At 42.8% G+C, this 22,501-nt stretch overlaps 1 protein-coding gene across 2 annotated transcripts; it reads left to right on the top strand.

Annotated features, from left to right (window-relative positions):
• The first annotated feature begins 1,793 nt into the window (after nt 1-1,793).
• Nucleotides 1,794-21,184, top strand: LOC308088024 (olfactomedin-like protein 2A). Of its 2 annotated transcripts, XR_013933401.1 has the most exons (9): nt 1,794-2,092; nt 11,723-11,986; nt 13,609-13,716; nt 14,418-14,594; nt 15,414-15,657; nt 17,444-17,734; nt 17,952-18,137; nt 18,947-20,772; nt 20,861-21,184. XR_013933401.1 is itself a non-coding variant. In XM_080432343.1 (8 exons), the coding sequence occupies exons 1-8, from the start codon at nt 2,021-2,023 to the stop codon at nt 19,549-19,551; spliced, it is 1,947 nt and encodes a 648-aa protein (XP_080288469.1). In that variant the 5' UTR covers nt 1,794-2,020; the 3' UTR covers nt 19,552-21,184. The 2 variants fall into 2 exon arrangements, 1 of the variants encoding a protein (XP_080288469.1); XM_080432343.1 differs by having other exon boundaries at nt 18,947-21,184.
• Nucleotides 21,185-22,501: the final 1,317 nt, after the last annotated feature.

The raw sequence follows: 22,501 nt of genomic DNA, 5'->3' as shown, positions 1-22,501 counted from the left end.
GAGCCGTTCTCAATAGTGTCTACCTGGCTGCTTTGCATAACACTAGGCTACTCGAAAAAAGCCATGGACTTGAATTGAATGTGTACATTCCTCTCACAATGAGAGACAACAGTCTCTGCACTGCAGAGTGTGAAGGGGAAAGACAAGTTGTCTGATTATTTTAAGTACTTATGTGTGGGTGAGTCTATGTAAAGGGCTTTTATATAAAACTAAAAGGAAAATAAAATAATTCATTAATTGAAACAAAAATAAAAACAACAAATTAACAATGCAACTAAATAATAAGAATCACATGTTGAATACAGTATTTCAACTAGCACTGAGCTGATTGGCTATGTGCACATGCGTGCACGTGCGCGTGCACGTGACGTCAGAAAATATAGCCCCCCTAGTTCAAAAATCCACAGCTCATCACTGTGTGTGTGTGTGTGTGTGTGTGTGTGTGTGTGTGTGTGTGTGTGTGTGTGTGTGTGTGTGTGTGTGTGTGTGTGTGTGTGTGTGTGTGTGTGTGTGTGTGTGTGTGTGTGTGTGTGTGTGTGTGTGTGTGTGCGTGTGTGTGTGCGCGCAGGAGCATGCGCATGCGTGCGTGCGTTTGTGTACGTGTGCATGTGGTGTGAGAGAGAGAGAGAAATATAAATACTGGACAACCATCATGTAATATAGTAAAGAAACAGGAGATGGCGCCACAGCCCTTTTATAACTGAACCGGATCTGCGTTCTCATTGTTGTAGGCTTTTAAAACATTTTTTATTTCTAAACTTTGTGTTGTAGTTGAAATAAATAATACAATAAGGTAGCGATAAAATGTCAAAAGAAAGACACACCAAGGGTGGAGAGGATGTGAGACCATTCTTAACCGTTCAACCGACGGAGTTATAGGTTATGCGCACAATGCAATATGTAGCCAGAGAGTCATGCAAAGTTTTCTCTTGAACGATTTCATTCTTTTGTACTAGGCTATTACAATAAAACTAGTGGTGTAACTACATTTAGTCAAGTACTGTACTTAAGTACAATTTTGAGGTATTTTTTACTTTACTGGAGTATTTCAAAATGTCAGTACTTTTACTTTTAGTTGCCACACATATTATTACAAAGAAAACATTTACCACTTCAGCTCTATTTAAACTTTGGCTATTTGAAAATAGCCAATCTACGAGTTCACAATGTGTCGCTATGCGTTGAGCTTGTAGATCTGCTATTTTCAAAAGATTTTAATTCATTTTGTACGTATGATATGATACCTTTTGAAACGGGACATAATGAGCAACTTTTACTTTTGGTACTTTAAGTACATTTTGATACCAATACTTTTGTAGTTTACATTTTGAATTCCTGACTTTTACTTGTAACGGAGTCTTTCTACATTGCAGTATACAATACTTTTACTTAAGTAAAACATGTGAGTACACTGTTACAAACTATAACAAAGCATTCACAAGAAATCGTGTCCAAAAGCCCCTCCCCTCTCTAGGGGACAGAGAAGATGACAGATGATGCGCACCAGCGTTGCCATGTCTGCTTATTATAAGCGACCTTGGGATTCTTTTTCTGTAAAGTTGCTTGTAAAATATTGCGGGTTGCGTTTTTTTGGGGGGCTTGTTTCTAAAGGCTTGTTTCACAATCGCGACGCGTTGTGGCCCTTGCAGGTGTAAAGTGCTCATTGTGGCCTAATAGTTGCTTCTTTTGGGCTTGTTCTCCTAGACCTGGTTGCTTGTTTCTCTCACAAAATCTGGCAACGCTGCAGATGACGCGCGCACTGAGCGTGTGGAGCGCACCAGTTGAGCGAACAAGCGTGCGTGAAGGAGACTGGAGCGTCAACGCTCTTATTGCTAGGAAGGAGCGCACATACACACTAGTTTAGAAACATAGAGAACATCACCTGGACTGTCTGCTGGCCATGGAGCTACAATAGAATGGATTGAATGCACACATAAATGTTTTTTTGCTGTTAAATCGTGGGCAAATTAAGGATCTACATTACGTTTTTTTTCTACCAAAAACACACAAGAAGAAGAAAATGTGGAGATACACGAACTTGTTCATCTGTCTTGTAGTTTTGTGCCAGGATCATGCCTCTGCTATGAGCAAGGTAAGAGTCACCTTAAACACACACAGTGTGGCCATTCTGAATGGGATCACCTATTGTATGAGGTAAATGAATGAATCGTTGGAGCAGCCAGAATCATGTTACATTCTTTAAAATACAAGTTGCCTAGTGGTTGAAAGTAACTAAGTACATTTACTCAAGTACTGAAGCCTACTTATAAGTACAGGTTTGAGGTACTTTTACTTTACTGTATTTCCAATTTTCTATACTTTTCTTCTACTTCACTACATCTCAGAGACAAGATATTGTACTTTTACTCCACTACAGTTATTTGGAACACTTTAGTAGTTACTTTGTAGATTTAGATTATTATTACAAAACACCCACTTCAGCCATATACTTTGGCTATTTGAAAATAGCCGATCTACAAGCTCACAACGATCTACAATTTCTTTTCAAAAGATTTTTATACTATTTATACATTTGAAAACTTGTGAAATGGGACATTCTGTATAATGAGTTTCCACCACTGCCTATTTTATGAAGGTGAAATTTAAACATTGTTTAAATTAACCGTTGGAGTACATTCTTTCAAATACAAGTTGCCTTCACACATTAAAAGCAACCTGTCTTCCCATTTAGCTGAGTACCATCCCTGTAGGCTATAGGCTTATTATTAGGCTACCTTTATGTCGTAGTCTAAGTCATGGTCAGGTGCCTATGTTTCAGACAAATAGGTGACTTGACAAATAAATAACCCTTTTCAACGAACAGACGTTAATTTTTCTGTCTGAAGCTGTAGACAGATGTTTAACATCACGTGTCTTTTCTTTTTCATTTGAGCTAATCCTCTAAATGATGGCTTTGGGTCACCGCAGTACATCAGTAACAATAGCCCTGGGTTTATCAAATGATACCTCGAGCGTGGTGAGGCATGGTGCCAGCAGAGAGAGATGGCACCTACTGAGGTAACAATAGCCTAATATCTGACTGCTCTTGTTTGCACAGCTGCTGGACTCTAGTAACCCCTCTCTGGAGTCTCTCTGAAGTCTGAAAGAGCATCATTCCCCCAGAGGAGACTCTAATAATCCCACTTCTCCTAGAAACAATAGCCTACATACTGTATACAACAGTATGGACACACCACTGTACACTGATGTCAAAGATGCCCTTTGAACTGGCTGGTCGACTCTGTCTGTGGTTGCCTGTCTGTGGTAGAAAGCACTGTGCTGTATAATTTAATTATTAAAGGAGCTACACCATGAATTTAAAAAAAAAAATGATATTTAATATCATATAGTGTATGTCCCTCAAACCTTTTTCAAAATGTTTGAGCCTAAATCATCACTCAGATATACTCATCCCAAGTCAATTGTCTCTGGCTTATACAGCACTTTCAGCTGCAATACCAAAACGTCCTCTTGGGCAGGGGGGGGCTACTGAGCAATTCTGTTCAGTTAATAAATTCAGTTAATAAAAAAAAATATTAACAAAAAAAAAAAAATGGAAAAATTCTGCATAAAAAGAAGCATCTAAGAAAAATACAAAATCGAAAAAAAAACACTTTGAACATTTTTGAACAATTCCACCAAGTGTTTGAGGTGCCTGTTTCACCCACTTCCGGGGGGCGGAGCCAAAATCCGAGCCCGAAGTATTTGTTCGTAGACCCCCACTTAGGGGGGGTAGAAAAAGTTTCGGAGCGATTCGGGCACTTTTCATTTAACATTGGGGTTTGCCATCAAAAATGTTTGTGACCTCATAAACATTGCCATTCTGAGATCGCCTGTTCAGACACGCCCATTCTGGAAATCCATGAAATGAGAAGGAATGACTGAATTTAAAAAAAAAACATTTTTTGGGGTACAAGAGACACTGGGGACCCCAAAAAATACAAAAAAACAAGAAAAAAGTGATTTTCATGGTGTAGACCCTTTAAAGTTAGTAAAGACTGCAGTAAGACTACAGGCATGTCATAAGGTTTTGAATCACAAGAAGACACTTATGAATATGTTTTCTGACTGGCCTACTGTCCAAGAGCACTGTCCTGTGTGTGTGTGTGTGTGTGTGTGTGTGTGTGTGTGTGTGTGTGTGTGTGTGTGTGTGTGTGTGTGTGTGTGTGTGTGTGTGTGTGTGTGTGTGTGTGTGTGTGTGTGTGTGTGTGTGTGTGCACTCGCCTGCGCGCGAGCATCCGTGCGTGCATGTGTGAGACAGAGAGAGAGAGAGAGAGAGGGAGGGAGGGAGGGAAAGAGGTGGAATCCCCAGGTTTATCTCTAGACAAACTGGCACAGTGGTATTGTGTTTAGTCAGGGCAAGGCAGCATGAAGCACAGTGTCGTGGGAACAGCAGTGGGCACTGGCCTGTTGTTTGGGTTGTAAACAAGCCCCAGGAATACCATCATGAGGTCAATTAGAGGACAAAGACAGAATGAGAGATGGAGGAAAATGGATGCTCTGCCCGCCTGACTGTAGCAGTGGTCCATTCTGTAATTCAGAGGGACAAGCATGGCACTCAAACTGCCAGGATTAGGGGTTCAGTCATCTGTGCAACTCAGATGGGTGATACTAACACTTTCACGGTTATTTGCCCAAAGGGAAATCAGGGTAACAAAACATCTAAAAGCCCCACAGCCTCTCTAGAGCACACATGGGCAACATACGTCCTGAGGGCTGGACCTGGACCCTTTGACCATCTCAATCTATATTCATTATTAGTAATTAATATGTACCATTTGAGTGCATACCTGCATTCCATATTCCATCCGTAGGTACTCAAATGTTAAATGTTTGTAATGTAACAGGAACAGTGTTCTGAAGTGTTCATCCTCTGGGTCTGGGGCATGAACATGCATTGCAATCTAGCCAGTAGTTTATGAGATATGTTGTCTGGGACCAATGTGGTGGATGGAGTCTGAAGAAGAGCACTGTGCTCGAAACGTCCCTCGGGTTCCAAAAATAAATAATGCAGAAAGGGAGCTACAGTGTGCAAACTTTGATTTTGTCTCTTAAGTTTTGTAGTTTGAAGTTCAGCACCTGCCTTTAAATGGAAAATCTTTTGATCCTCAGTGGATGGACAGAGGGACAGACATCCTTGAAGCCCAGCCACTAGCAGGGCCAAAATACACATCCACTCACACAGTACTCTTTGCCTTACTTTCCCTGACTAACCTATGGCCATGGCCATGGCATGACATGTCTAAAGGCCTGCAGAGTAGGACATTCACATTCCACACCGTAAAATCATCAGTCTTTTAATTAATTTGTAACTCAAAGAGTGTACAAATGTAACCAAATGGACAGGCTCGTGTGTCTTCTGGCCTGTGTGAGACAGAGCATTGACTAAGTGGCAGGAAATATGGGAGACATGCAGCTGTCAAGGACTTCTCTCTTTATCTGAACTGTTGTGTCGGGGAGATTTGAAAACACACACACAGTAAAATGTAACTACTTTCTTACATGTTCAGACTTAAATGAACACCCAGGACGCACACACACACACACACACACACACACACACACACACACACACACACACACACACACACACACACACACACACACACACACACACACACACACACACACACACACACACACACACACACACACACACACACACACACACACACACACACACACACACACACACACACACACACACACAGGCAAATGATGAACGTGCACAATATATGTTAGTCAACCAATATTGCAGATCAGAACTCACTTCTGTCTGTGTGAGCAATTATATAGCTGAGCTATATAGCTTTTATTGTGTTGTATTACTAGAGAGGCTAAACACTGATAATTAACCTATCAAAAAATATGCTTCGCATGAAGTCCAGCATGATTTATTGGTGTGCTGCCTCCTCCAAGTGTTGTAAAACAGGACAGCCTGAATTGTCCTATAATATTAATGAACTGTGTAGTGTGTGAAAAGACACTCTCCCCAAAGCTTGGGGCTTTTGTGGATCTAACATCTGTTGTACAACAAAAGAGCATCTGGAGGAAAAACACTGGCAGCATCTATCATTCCATTCATGACTGAGGCCACCAGACACACACAAGTGATTAATAGAAAACAGTTTGGGGATTTTAATGGATTATATTATTGGCTATTATTTAAAAAATGATAGATTAACAGAGTGACTTGCTTGTGTGAGCATGCCTGCATGCACTTTGTCTAATTGTATGCTCTGTTTATTAACACACACACACACTCTCTCTCTCTCTCTCTCTCTCTCTCTCTCTCTCTCTCTCTCTCTCTCTCTCTCTCTCTCTCTCTCTCTCTCTCTCTCTCTCTCTCTCTCTTCCCCTGTATCTATCTTGCCATCTCCATCTCTCTTCAGAGATCATGTGATGACAACTGAAAAGTTCAGAGTGTAGCTGGACCTATAAACAGACCCAGATGGAATGTAGAGGTGTACCCCCAAAAGCACTGTGCTTTGTCTTCAGCTAATTAACAGCCCGGCGCTAATGTGCTTCTGCTACTGCGATCTCATGATTTATCTCCAGGCTGCGGTCTCAGATTCAGTCCCTTTGAACTCCAGGTTGATCTTTTACGATAGCAAAAGTATATTTATAAGCACCACTAATCAGATTAAGGACGAAGTGGACTGCCTCTACTGGAATTTGAACCACGATTTCAGGCCCAGTTCTGGAGTGCTGGTGACTGGAGAACAAAGTGGGATTTAATGAAAGGATTCTACAACAACCCAAACTAAAGACAGGAACATGAGGACTTAGTAGCACAAGGTTCAATGCTTCTGTTTTTATATTCACATGCACTGCAACCCTGCAGGCAGTGAAACTATTGTCCTTGGAGTTTCTTCAGAGAAACTCCAGAAAATCAAAATAGTTTGGTAGTCAAAATAGTCATTTTTGTTTGGTATTTGCTCTGTTGTTTGTATGTTAATCAGCTACAAATGGTGCTGTAGATTTGAAATATGTGGTATGGTATGAAACAGAGAACACAGCTGAGAAATTATTTCACTAGCCTGCTGTGGCAGTTAAGATTTCACGCGTGTCATAACAGGAATAATAATGGGCCTAATGCTTATGCTTATGACACAGTGGAAATGCTGGAAGAGCCACCTGCATTGTGCCAAAGGATGCCTGATTCGTCAAAGCTGTGGTGGTTGTTGTTTCACTAACACAGTTGGCCCTGTAATTACCAACTGACAAAACACACTCAGCGCTAAAAGGGAAGGATATCCTTGTTTATATAAACCAAGGCTGTAGATATCCCTGGGCTTGTGCTACTATAACCACAGTCCATTACAGAACCACCTCTGCTACTGTCACAGTACACCAATATGACTAAGGGGCATTTCAGTACACTGGTCATTGGTAAACACATGCAACTTGATTCTAGCAATCCTAACCACAATAAAGGGTGTCAGTGTGTTTTGGTGACTGAAGCCTTCATCCAATTATCTAATCGAGTGCTCATGAGTGCGCTTACTGCTTAGTTATGTCCCTTCCTCCTGTGGTGGAGGCGTTGTGCAGAGTTTGTGTTTGGGTGCCCTGTATTTTTTTCTTTTCTTATTTACCTGAGATACTTGACCCCACTCCAGAGGAAGCATTGCATGAAGTGCTTGAATGCTCTTAATTCTGAGCATTCTGAGCTCAGCTGTTCTGAGGTAGGTTCAGCCAGCAGAAGACACTGGTCGGTCAGTTGACATGCCAGTGTGAACGAGCTGGGAGAAGACTGCAATTGTTCTCCCTGCCAGTTTCTTTTTTTTATTTTGTTTTAATTAGGACAGAGGGTTGCCACATCTCTTGCTCCAGCAATAAAGCTTGGGGTAACGGTCCAGTCTTTGTTGACAAAACAAAACTTAGAGTTGGTGACTCAAGTGTCTAGGAGAGTCTGGCAACAAATCTGGCAGGAATTTCTCCACCCAGACTTCTCCATCCTGCAGAGGGACTTAAAGCATCTTAAGCTGATGTTGCTATGGCACAAGCGAGGGCTGGGCTCGCTGTGGTGGGGGCTGAACAATAAAGCACCGCAGGCCAACGGGCACAACCTCTCACAGAGACATTTAATCTGCTAATCCATTCTGTTTTCATGTAGCTGTAGCACTCGTCAAACCAATGCCTTTTCACTTGACCAGGGTTAGGATTTGAGCCGTCCCGGCACAAAGGGGTCCTTGCCCCATAATCAAAAACCCTTGCCAGTGTGCGTGTATGCACACACTCCACATCCCCTGACCGCCCCCCTCAAGACCCCATCACTCAGTCCGCATTCCTTTACTAATGAGCCCCCACCACATCCACCTCCATTACACCTCCCACCCCAGCCTATTTACTGCACTGCAAAAAATCATCTTCTGAAGTAGTTGTTGAAGTAGCCTTGTTATCTTCTTGTATGCAAAGCGTGTTGAGAATTGTCGCTTGTTTTCAATGTGGTTGGGCTTTCTTTGAGAATTAAGTCATATGGCAAATGCCATACTCTATTTTTCATATTATCATCTAAAAAAATAAACTACATTTGGAACCAATGAAGTGTTCTCACCCAATTCCTGTATCTTTTCACAGGTTTTGAGAAAATGCTTATTTAATACAAGAATAAGTGGATTGTTAAGATTATTTACATTTAATTTAATCTAACCTTTATTTATCCAGGAAGGGAGCCCATTCCCCTTCACAAGGTAGATGGCATCAACAACAGCTTTAAAAACTATTTGGGCAATGCTCACTTTCACACCATCTCTCTCACTCTCTCACACACACACACACACACACACACACACACACACACACACACACACACACACACACACACACACACACACACACACACACACACACACACACACACACACACACACACACACACACACACACACACACACACACACACACACACACACACACACACACGCCATTGACATTTGACATGTCAATGCGGTTAAAGTAGAAATAGATCAAAGTCCTCTACACATGGATAACTTTAACTGTTGCTGATCATATTTCCCAACTGTTGCACAGACATCCACTAGTGAACTCTCCCCATCCCCAAACAAACTAGTCCTGATGGCCTGTTTAGACATTAGGCGTCCAGATACAACGTGGCATGGACTCAGACGAAGCCACGTTTCAAAGAGGTAGGACAGAGACAGACAGAAATTCTTTAATGAAGAATCTCTGTGATGGTGCATTCTTCTCCACTCTAAGTGGTACCACATGTAGGCTTGCCCTGGGGTTTATAGATCCCTAAATCTCAGCACAAAGAGATGACAGCCTGAGCTCCCTCAGAGCAGCTTGGAGAGTCAAGCCCCATAGGTGATGGGAGATGAGCTGAGCATCAGTAAAGTGCAACGCATTGACTCAACATACCATAACCACTTGAACCCTATAGCATCTCTATTCTGGGGGGAAGATGCGGCGAAAATAGAGCAGACCAAGGACAGAGCCAACTCAGGTCAAGTTTACTAAGTATAGAGGTTTAAGTGGATAAGTGAGATAGCCAGGGGGAACGGGACTGTGTGTTGCAGCAAACAATGCATCACAAAGCATGATCTAACTAGAAGATGTGCTCCTCGGAGCACAGGTCTCCGCCAGGCGAGGTGGTATAAGAATGTACTGTTCCTGATTAATCCTGTCTTACCTATTTATATTACATATTGTGATGTCACTTGAAGCTTGACCAATGTTAGGTGTTCTCAGACGGACACACACACACACACACACACACACACAGACGGACAGAGGGTAAAACATACTCTCCACCATGCCTTCGGCCTGGCGGAGACAAAAAGGACCCTTTGCTCTTAATCCAAAGTGATGATAATGAGTGGGGTTCGGTGCAAACAGCTCTTTGACGGAACACCCAGGTCTTTGAGGACCAAGTTGCAAACACTATAGGCCACTTTGCCACCATAAATCAGTGTCTGACAGGAAGATGGATGCTGACAGCTATTAGTGGAGAGGTACACAAAGCTTTCAGCGGAATGAAGTCCCACACACCAACACACCATTACCAATGGAACATTTACTCAAATATACAGTCAATCTATAGAACCATTGTCTCCTAAATTGACTGAAATAAGTTACGGATGGATGGCTGGTCTTTGTATTATGGCTGGTTTTACTTTGTATTATGGTCATGGCACCAAATATATATTAATTAAAGATAAGCCATATATGAATGAGACACCATGGTTTTACAAAGCCTTTTCATTTCATATGGGGTATCCAAAACAGAGTTGGTGATAATAGTCTGTATGAATTATGTTTGTCTCAACGCCTTTCGTTTGAGGCACGACAGCTAACCTTCAAAAGAGGGGAAGCCTGTGGTTATTGTTCAGGATCACTTTTCCTTCCCTTGCTTTTGTTTCCCTCCTAAGAAAATGGATTTATTATTCATAGATGTCCACCAGGAGACAAAGTAATTCAGACCAGTGGAACATACTCTCTGTGACTCAGACGCGCCACTGGGAGAAGGAAATCCCAGCTGAGCATATATCTTAATAAGTTGTTACATTTCATGGGATTGTGTGTTAATAACGGAGATATCCGATGTTGGCCACTGATCACTGGCTTGGATAAAATTACATTCTCAGAATGCCTCTGGCTGACACTGCACAGCCCTGGCTGCTTGTTGAGGAGCTGTACACCTACTTCTCTTTTAACATCTCCATTTGCATGCCTGGCCAAGGATATGTCACTCTCAAGTAGGATGCAACAACTATATGAAGAGTTGCTGGCCAAATACAGATCAGGTCATAGCATATGTAGAGTCTAGCATGTAAGGCTTGGAAGTATGGCCACTTAAACGTTGAATTCCTAATTAAGGATAAAGTAGCTTATACTGACAGACTACAGATTTTGATAGGGAATCTGTTTTCATCAAGCTGTCAAGGGGTGCTTAACTTCAACACAGCTGTTTAAATCAACACTTGAGAAACTGCATGGCACAATAATACATTTAGCTTATACTTTCCTACTGTAGCTTCTTGTGAATTAGAAATTGATGCTGTCAGTGTCAGTGATTATGAAGCCGTTTGTAATAGCATCGCTGACTTTTATGTTTTGTTACATCATCATACGACAGTGTCGTGCAAAAGTTACAAGACTGTTTTTGAAAGTTTGGGAACATTTTCGCCTATAATGTCATGCCCAAAATAGGGACGCTAGGTTGAAAGTGGTTGGGTCTGTCTGTGAGTTTTATAAATATTTAACCAGAGAGTATGAACAACTTGTCCCTGAAATATAACTACATTGGATCTGTTGGAACACAGGTTCTTTTTTTCCATTTCCTGAAACGGTCTTGGAATAAAATGTTTTCGCCTGACAGTGACGATATTCAGAGGTGCAACCCTGTATCGAAGATGGCTGATCTACAAGCATGAGCTTGTAGATCTGCTATTTCTTAATTGTTTTTGACAAATCTTCTCTTATGGGGCTCCCGGGCACAAAATCTATTCAAATGGATGTCTGAGGCCAAATACATACAGTATCAATGTGGGGGTCCTTGACATGAAAATGTTTGAAAACCACTGCTGTAATTCCAGTGGTGGAAAGTAACTAAGTACATTTACTCTTTTTGAGGTACATTTACTTGGTATTTTCAAATGATTTTTAGATTGCGTCATTGATACTTTTACTTATGTACGAAATTTGAGTACTTCTTCCACCACTGCTGTAATTCACCCATCTTCTCTCGCCATCCCTCCAGATCTTCGGGGAGACTGAGCCTGTGCGAATGACGTCAGAGGGTTCAGACTGTCGCTGCAAATGCATCATGCGACCGCTGAGCAAGGACGCATGCCAACGCCTGCGGAGCGGCTCTGTGCGCGTGGAGGACTTCTACACGGTAGAGACCGTCAGCTCGGGCTCCGACTGCAAGTGCTCGTGCACGGCACCCCCCTCGTCCCTGAACCCCTGTGAAAACGAGTGGAAGATGGAGAAATTGAAGAAACAGGCCCCGGAACTGATGAAGGTGAGGAGGGGAACTTACATGCCAAGGCAGCCGCATCACAGTGTTTTTGTCTTGTACATATTTGATGTTACCATATAAGTACAGGTACTCACCTAGAAAAGTGGTTTGGATGGTAATAGAACAGTGGTTCTCAGCCTATTTTGAGCTCCGGACGACTAGCATGTTTTAAACAACCCTCAAGGACCACCCCACACCTTACCACAAAAGTAGATATTTTAGTATACAAGAAAGCATAGGACCACAATGGAAACAAGTCCCCAGGACTTTTTTGTGTTATCAGAAGACAGACAGACAAGTAATTTGTGTTATTAACAGGATACCTTCCATCTCAGATGTTTCATCAAATTAGTCCGACAACACCTAAATAACACTGTACCTGCTCCCAGCACTAATAATATACCCATCCCCATACACATATTGTAGCCTTGAATAAAACTGCGAGAGACTTTTGTTTATACATATATCCACTGGATGCTCCGCGATTAATGGTCTTACAACTCCATACATGTACAAATTCAAATTATAAAGTGCTTATCCTCAAGCCATGGAGGTCGAGTCTTGCCTGTGTTCCGTAATACTCTCATTGAGTGTCGTAGCGCTGTTGCTGCAGGTGAAAGCCTGTATTACACTTGATGGAATCAAGGAAAAACACTGATATTCAGGCACAGACGGGGCTAAAACACTTATGTATTGAAAAATATGGAATATTTCAGAAAACAAGCTCCTAACTCAACAGGTAACACATCCGTGGCTTGAGGGTAAGCACTTAAATTTTGAATTTGTATGTATGGAGTAGTACGGCCATTAGACATGGAGTGTCCAGTGGATATTTGGGGTGTCCACCAAGACTGACAAAGAGAAATACAAATGTTAGAATCGATAAAAAATCTGTCAGTCTTGTCGAAAGCTAGGCTTACATATATCCCAGGACATCTAACCTACCAGCAAATAAGCCAATAGCTCTAAGTACTTGATCAGATTAGGGCGCAGACAGAAACAGTGATATTCATTGTAGACAGATCAGTGTGCTTGTAAGCAATGGCCGTGGGAAAGGCTGGCCAGAGAAAAAACGTAGAACCCTAAATCCCCATTGAGTTTAAAGGTACCAAAGGTCATCGCTCGCCCCACGTGACCTCTCTAATGTGTTATCTGATCTAACATCTGCAGATAACATCTGAGCAACGCACCTCACTGCACGTATGTAAAGCACACATTAATTTTTCACTGGCAGAAAGGAGACACAGTATGTACCATATGAAAATAAGAAGCAGATCCAGATGTGGAATGCTTTTTGGTCCAGCAATACCTATAGTTTAACCCGATAAATCCGCCAATGTAAAGGCTCATTTTGATGAGCCATTCCTCCATGTGCAATGTGAAGAGATAACAGACGAAACAGCAGGCTTTTGAGTAGGCAGTTTACAAGGTGTTTCAGTGACTGAATGCACAAGCCTCCCTATTGAACTGAACAAAGAAGTCAATGGAGTTAATCATCAAAAGTGTTTTTGGAGGTTGAGAGGGGGGTTATTGGCTTCCGCACACATCGACCCATCAAACATGGTGGTGAGTACAGGGTCACTAATTAATTAATGTGTGTCTCCTTTTATGGAATGGCTGTCCAGCTGCATTCCATGGTGGACCTTCTCGAGGGAACCTTGTATAGCTTGGATCTATTGAAAGTCCATTCCTACATGAACAAAGTGGTCTCCCAAATGAACAACCTGGAAGAGGTAAGATAAAAAGAAAACTCCATAAATCTTAACATGGCCCATTTCCACTCATGCAGTCATAAACTCTTATATATAGTAACATAGTGATATTGGTAGTCTGGGAAACCAAAGCATATTTTTCTATCAAAGTCTTTGTTAGTTATCCTAAATAAAGCTGTGTCCGCTAAATGGCCATATGAAAGACGGGAAGATGTATAGTCAATTCTGTATACGTATACTTCTTTTGTGAGAAAACCAACTGAATTCCAGAGATTGACTTGTTAATAAGCAGTAGTTTATTAACTGTGTCCGCTTGTGGTATTCAGTAATCAGAGTTCCGTTGCTGGGAGAGACTTGTCACACCAGTTTGTCAGGGGGCAAATAATCTTTGCATTTTACATTTATTTATCACTTCAGACTAATCCGGAGGGACTTGGACTTCAGTGCAAAAGTTAAAAAATGTATCAAACATTATTAAAAACGTCAAAGAAACAGTACACACAGCAACAGACAAAAGCACTACAGTATGCAGTATTCCTGTGAGTCCCTGACATGCCTCACAGGACATACACAAGGACATGAGAGCTAAGAACATTTTGAATGTCTTCGTGTGTTTGCAGGAAGCAGGCCCTCTCCTCTTCCCCTTGCCCCTTTTCTTAGCAGGATGAGCTGAAAATGAATCATACAACTGTAATCTGAGAAATAATTTTGTTGTTTGGCAGACGATCAAGACAAACCTCACACGTGACAATGACTTTGTTCGAGATAGCATGACAACCCTGACAAACCAGTTCAAGAGATACGAGAACTACTCCAACATTATGTTGAGTATAAAGAAGGAGATCTCCAGTCTGAGCCTGCAGCTGCTCCAGAAAGACTCCACTGACAACAAAGCTCAGGTTGGTGGCTACAGCACACCGAATGTGTATTTGAAGGGGTTTTACTATTTACAGTGTTGAATTAATCACTTGCGCTTCAGCCACCCCACCCCCAAACAGGGGGGGGGGACTCTGAAGAAGACGTGTCGAAGAGACAAAACATTAGCTGATTGTTTGTACCTTAACATTAAAGCATTTAAGTTAATGTAGTGCTCCAGTTTGTTCTTTGGGTTCAGATGTCAAGAAGTGTCCCATAGAACTGTTTTGGTTTTCAGTATTTATTCATGTTGGGGAGAATGTTGCTATGAAGAGTCAATATTTTAAAATCTCAAATGAACAGATGATGCTATCCACAAAAACCTGCAACTATGTTGAAAGCAAAGGTCTTAAGATGAGTAATAACTCTGATAGTAGCCCATAATGTGCATTACTTTCATACCAGAAATCCTAAGAGCAGATGTTTTAAGTGCTTATCTTCTTTTACACTGAAACTCATTTTTCATGACATACGGTACAATGTTAAAATAACTTACTGGACCTGAAACATCTCCTGAAACACTGCATTTATACAAATCAAACACTCCAACACTATGTGTATACACACTGTAGGTAGAAAAAGCCAAATGAGCAAAGTCCTGCACACTGTTCTCTCATCTCATTACTAATGTTTTGATCCTGCTGGATCGTTACAGTAACTAGTGTCAATATGTGCGCACAGATTTACAAATAATGTGCACACATATAAAAACACAACCACTTTCACACAAGTACACATCAAACACAGTCCACACGCCAATATTGACACCGTCACTGACACAACCCAAATGTCAATGTTTACAGCACACCGGTGATGGGAAAACCAAGGAGGCTGTAAAAGTTGCCAACAAAAAGCCTCCTCCCAAGCTGCCCAAGGAGAAGGTCATAAAGCCCAAGAAAGAGACGGTGAAGCCCAGTAAAGCCGTCAGGCCCGTCCCCACAGCCAAGGCCAAGGTGGTGGTTGGCAACCAGCCAGGCGTGGTGAGGGGCATCACCTATTACAAGTCAACCAAGGCTGACGGCGATGAGCACAGCACTGGTGGAAAAGGTAAGGAAGAAAATAACATTCTGTTTTCACTTAAACTGAGTTTAACTACCGTCGTTAATGTAGTGATGTGCAGGGTGATAGTGTGTGTGTGTGTGTGTGTGTGTGTGTGTGTGTGTGTGTGTGTGTGTGTGTGTGTGTGTGCGTGTGCGTGTGCGCGTGCGTGTGCGTGTGTGTGTGTGTGTGAGATCATCTTTGTGCTGTCCTAATAAATTATTATTATTATTATCTAAACTTTCTAAAGTGATTCAAATGATTGATATGATCACATCTTGCTAGATCAGCACCAGTGAGAGACAGAGGATGTCTGTTTGCTAGAGGGAGGCAATCAAGCGCTTTATTGGATTGATTTCATTTCCAACAGAATGGGGCTGTAAACATTTCCAGAGTGTGTGGAGCGAGACCATAAATCTGTTACGTACTTTGCACTTTTGGCGAGAGGAAATGAAAGCCGGAATCTGCTGCTGTGTGGCACGGCGGATCACCCTTAATACAAGATTTATTCCTGTGTTGTTTTAAACAAAGCAGGTCTGCTTGCAGCCGGATTGTACCGTGTCGGTGCATATGCAGCAGGGCAGGAAATCCAAATCTTTTATTGACAGAATACATTGGAGATAATGGAACGCTGCCTCAATGGAATGCTGCCACGGCCATGACATGCCTCGGTCTCACTCCTCACACACAATGTACGGGGACCCTCATCAATGCAGTGGATGAAAGCTGACAAAACATTTCCTGACTCCTTCCAATCCTCTTTAAGTCTAGTTGAGTGAATAGGTATGCTGCGTTTGCACAGGGCACACGCGCACAACGCTGTCACACCGCGTGTTCTGCTGTGCCTGGCCAGCCAAACTAAACTCTAGCGGAATCCAGCCAGCTCTTTTGTCAAAGCGGTGAAGCGATTTGGCCGCATTTCCATAATCTCAGACAGCATCTGTTAGACAGAGAGAGAGAGAGAGAGAAAGTAAGGTGGATGGACTAATGCATCTATAAAATGGAGATTACGGCTTTTCAAGTAGCTGCATGGTCAAGATTCTTACGTAAGGATATACTATATATACACTTTGATACAGCACTGTCTGTTTCCAGCTGGCTCAGAATATCTTCTCCGGTCACGTTCCTACAATATGCCCTCATCAGATTCTGGCGGCCAGGTAGTTCTCTCAGGCTTGCAGGAGAAGAACGCATGTTGGCCAGATGCACTGCCTATGCAGTGCTGTCGTCTGATCCCCACACATCTGTCTGGCAGCGCAGGAAGTCAGAGCATGAGGAACAGAGACAGAGCAGACGAGAGGGCGAGGGAGAGAGAGAACAGGCTGTCCCTCTGTTGACACTGTCCTCCATGTGGCTTTAGCGTCTCTCTCTCCACAGCCGGGGGATGAGACCAGGAGGGGTTGTGGAATCCTGCATGTGAATAGAGGAAGGCAGCAGGACCGGCTGGGTAACAGGAGGGGATAGACAGAAGGCCAAAGGAAGTTGGCACGGTCTCAGCTTTGCATAGCTAATGCTTTGCCTTTGATGTGAAGTTCTGGAACCTTACAGCGTAATATGTCTCCCCTCCTGATAGTGAGGCTCATATGTGCATTACAAACACCTCTAACTGTGCATAATGCAGAATTCTTTCTCCCCTTTAGAGAAACAGCATCTGACCCTGTTTGACCATCAGATTTATATTGAAATGAGCAAGCAACTAGTGCAAACACAGCTTAGGAGAGTCTGAGCTTTAGATTTCCACTTACAGTATTTAATTTCCCTGGCCTGACTCCTTATTTCCTCTCCCCCTTCCCAGACCACTCTGCCAAAACATACACCGCCCACCACGCCAAGGAGAGCCAATCAGAGGACGAAGGCCCTGAAACGGTCCTGGAAACGTTTGAGGTCACGACAACTGCGCCCACGGCTGACACCACACTTCCCATCACTGTCACGACCGCCACTACAGCGAGCACAACCACGGCTACTACCCCACCCACCACCACCACCACTACCATTGCACCAGGGCGGGAGAGACCAGCTCCAACCATTGTGCTGGTTCTGGACAACTCTGACAACAACAGCAGACCCCTTCTACACAGAGCAGGTAAGCGTTATAGCGATTTCAACTGCCGATACAATCCACTAATGAGATTGTACATTGTAAGAGGAGGGTGCAGTAGTAAACGGCAATTTAGTACCAGATAAGAGCACAGGCCAAGATCTGAGTGACTGTAAAATTGTTGTTTAAAACTCATACAGAAGTTAATGCAAGCCAGGCCTCCCCAAGTGTTGAGTTGTTTTGGTCTGTGTCTCCTTGGCAGGGAAGATCCTAGACTGTGAGGGGACTCTGGCATCTATTGAACAGCCAGTGAAGAAACACAGCTACGGGCGTAACGAAGGCGCCTGGATGAAGGATCCTCTGGCCAAGGACTCCAAGATCTACGTCACCAACTACTACTACGGCAACAACCTAGTGGAGTTCCGCAACCTGGAAAACTTCCAGCAAGGTGCGTATCGGTTCGTTTAGCTGTATTTCTCCATGTTGTCTGTAAGCGTCACTTGAGATTAATTAATGTTGAGGAGTCAGTAACCTCTGTGAGACTGATGTGCCCTGTGTGGAATGTAGGCCTTGGGTTGCTTCACAGCAGTGGGTGGGAAAATCCACTCTTTCGGCGTGTAACTGGACTGAGGAATAGGATTACCTTCCGTAAGAGAGCTGAGATGATCTCCGCCTCATGGGACTTGGACTTGTTGATCTAGATGTGTTTGGACAATTGGGCTCTCTAAATGCGCTTGCATGCAAGGAGCACCCTGGGCTCTCTCCTTTCATATCCAGCAGGGTGGTGAGTTCACAACCCTGTGCGGATGAGTAGGTATCTTGTTGAGTAGCCATGATGCTTGCTGTGGTTGACATGTGTGCTCTGGCCTTTCCTTTGAACTGGGCACAGCGGAGACGGATTAGTAGCGTGGGCAGGGGCGGGAGGGTGGAGGTGCACCGCACCGAGTTGCTTTTGTACATCACAAGGCTTTCTTCCATTAACAAAGTTTCTACTTCCTGTTGCATGGACAACCTAGGATAGTCGATAGGATGTGATGTAGAATACGACAACTTTGTTTGCTCAGCGGTAAACCACTAAGAAAACCTTGTCCCTATCACATGTAAGCCATTGTATACACAGTCTGGGACTATCCAAACATTGCCACCGCTCCATACATGGTATTATGTCAGTGTGGGATACATGCGACAGGATGTATCCAACTTGTCATAATAGACAGGAATAAAGCTAACACACCAATACTGTTTCTTGTGTCCTAGGCCGCTGGAGCAACCTTTTCAAGCTGCCATACAACTGGATCGGCACAGGTCACGTGGTTTACAATGGAGCTTTCTACTACAACCGAGCCTTCACCAAGAACATCATCAAGTACGACATGCGCATGCGCTACGTGGCCGCCTGGACGCTACTGCACGATGTGGTCTATGAGGACACAACGCCTTGGAAGTGGAGAGGCCACTCCGACATTGACTTTGCCGTGGACGAGAGTGGCCTGTGGGTGATCTACCCCGCCATGGACTACGACTACTCCCAGCAAGAGGTGATCATCATCAGCAAGCTGGACCCTGGGGACCTGTCCACAAAGAAAGAGACCACCTGGAGGACGGGCCTGAGGAGGAACTCGTACGGGAACTGCTTCATCATCTGTGGCGTGCTGTACGCCGTGGACACGTACAACAAAAAGGAAGGAGAGTTGAAATACGCATTCGACACCCACACCAACACGGAGGCCATTCCGCGCCTGCCCTTCACCAATGAGTATGCCTTCACCACCCAGATCGATTACAACCCCAAGGAGAAGCTGCTGTATGCCTGGGACAATGGGAACCAGGTTACATACAAATTACATTTTGTTGAACAGTGAGCACAAAGCTGTTTGTGTTCCGGATAAGCTTCCAGTACCCTGAGTAGAGGGGAGCGCTCAATATTTTTGACAGTCCAGAAGCAGCCATATTGGATTCATAAGGACAAGGATGAACCTATACCAGCATTCCTATGTATGCTAATCATGACACTTTGCAGTGTACCAAACAAGCACTACTCAAACACAATGTAAGTATGTTGGAATGTGACTGTATGTCGAGAGTGGACACAGAATAATAAATGAGGAGTTCTATTCCAAAAACGTTTTTTGAAATAAATGAATAAATAAACAACCTCAATTTCATCATTCAGTGTATCTGAAGTATCCAAAACATCCAGTCCATAAAAGTGTTTTATTTTGCTTTCTCCATCATTTTTCAGGTAGAATACAGTAGGTGTCTCAGATACAGTATACTGTACAGTATCTCATTTTGGAGCAAAACTCTTCAGTTCTCTGCCCATGTTATGTCAATAGCCTGTTAACCACTTAAGCCTATTAGTTTATAGTTTGTTATACGACGGTGTTGTGTGACAAGAATAGCCAATCTATGAGTTTGTAGATCTGCTATTTTCATTGTTTTTGAAAAGTTTCAACATTTTTTGAAGATGTTTGAAAAGTTTTTGGCATTTCTTGAAATGTTTAGAAAACCTTTGAAGATTGAAATAAAATGTTGGAAAATGTTGAACATTTTATATGTTTTTTTTCCTTCTTCGCCTATAATAACATGCCCGAAATAGGGACACCAGGTTGAAAGTCCATCCATCCATCCACCAAGCACTTTGATCATTATTCTACACAGAAGAATACTCAGTCATTTGTGACCTTATCCTCTTTGTGAGGATTTTTACTGCATACTATGTTTATTATTCCGGCCTTTAAATGCTACCTGTCTTGTTAATATTCACAATGTTATAGTCTTTCATGTTCTACATATTTTAGTGAGGATAGGGGATGTGCTGAATATGACATCATAAATTAAATGTACACAATTTAAGGGCTCAAGATGATCAATTTATTTTTTAATGTTTTATGATGCAAGTTGTTGTTTTTGTTGAGTTTTTCACTTGTTTAAATCTTATGTATGAAAGCATATGATTGTTGTTGTATTGTTCATAACAATTGCAAAGTCACTACATTTGTTTTCGTTTGTACATTCTTACCCCACGATCAAGATTAAGACCAAATATAGATCAATAATTAATGTGTGCACTGTATACCACTGTACCACTAGCTAAACACAAACATCCATGAATGCTTTCATTAGGGGGCATTCAGAAATTATTCACCGTACAGTATCTAGCCAATACAGGCGATGATAAGCTTTAAATAAGACCACTAAATATGTAGGGTTCTACAGTGGTGTGTTTGCCCGTGTACACTATTCCTTTGTTTTTATACAACCACTCGAATTTCTTTTGCCTGTTCTGGGATGATCTTGAGTGTTTTGTTAACTTTATTCAAAAAGGGCATGCCTGATTACAATATTCAGTACAGTAACAATGTGTTTGTTTGCATTGTCTTTGTGTCGTTGTATTTTTTTTACAGAGATAATAATAACGCTAGGAAATATTATGCTGCACATACAAAACCGACTGTGCTTGTGTGCTATGAAATAAAATCATCCATTTTTAAACGCTTGTTGTGAGACGTCTGAGCCCAAACTCACTAATGCCATGGAACAGCCTTGTCCTGTGCTGATAGGATGCTGGTCAGTGATTCATTTCTTCTGACTTGGCTCTCTCAATAACAGCATTAGGCCCTTTTTTTCTGGTGGTGATTGGGACAGCAAGCAATAGCTGTAGGTCCTGAAACCTGTTTGATCTCTTGCTATGAGCTTAAATGCTTTGTATTTTCAAGTGCTCTGATGTTCATAATACGCTAATCTCTCAGCCTGGTCAGAATGATGCAACAGAGCATTTATTTCCTTGATTAGGATGACCATATTTTCAAAAACCCAAACCGGGATCCTCAACCACTCAAGTCCTATTGTGTTACATTGTGAGCTGAAAACCAGGACATTTTAATGTTTTCCAGATATTTCTCGTGACACCCAGCTTAAGACAGGGACGATCCCAGCCAAACCGGGACGTCTGGTCACCATACCCTTGACCAAAAACACAGAAAAGGAGCCAGTGCTGTGACAAATGTTTTCAGTAGACATGAAGGCTTACAAAGCTCTCATGAGGTATGTTTAGTTCCAGGGCAAAGGTCACCATGCTCTGCTTGACTTGGATCCTGAAATGCACTAAAGGAGCAGCCCGAGGGTCACGGTAATAAGGGCAGGGCAGACTGATTGCTTGGCTGGCTGGGGATGTGAAAGTCTTAAAACTTTCTGCTCTGACTCATTCAATGCCAGAGGGAAACATGGAAATGGGACACAAGTTGAATGCAGGGTGTGGTCCAACGCATGTGGTCCTAATTTGAGAACATGGCCCCCCCTCCCCAGTCTCCACACACATACTCACACCAACTCTATTTAAAGTACATCATAGCGCACGGCATTGGCTTTGACATCGGCCAACACCCGGCTAACAATCGACATTACACTTGAACCCTAGCATCCCTATATGGGGGGCGAACATTCTCAGAAGATTGCCAATCTACAAGCTCTCAAAGCGTTGCATTGCGACGCGCTGTGAGCTTGTAGAACGGCTATTTTCCGAAGAGATTTGGTGTAGAGGTATGAAAGAGCAAGTGGCCTACAGAGCCAGCTCAGGTCAAGTTTACAAAGTATCGAGGGTTTAAGTGGTTTTAATGAGTGGACATGGAGACATGGGGTTGGATAAGCCCAGCACTAATGGTGTGCTGTCCCTCCGTAAGCTCTGTCACGAAATGTTGACATGTAGCTGTTATGGAACAATTACGTCCACACTCAACGCGGTGATGAACACTGACAATTCACATGACCTAGGGGTGCCGTGGTCCCAGCACCCCACAGCCCAACACAAAG

The sequence above is a fragment of the Gymnoscopelus braueri genome, assembly GCF_963280865.1.
Source record: "Gymnoscopelus braueri genome assembly, chromosome: 7".
NCBI classification, from domain to species: domain Eukaryota; kingdom Metazoa; phylum Chordata; class Actinopteri; order Myctophiformes; family Myctophidae; genus Gymnoscopelus; species Gymnoscopelus braueri.
This window is presented reverse-complemented; position numbering and strand designations above follow the sequence as displayed.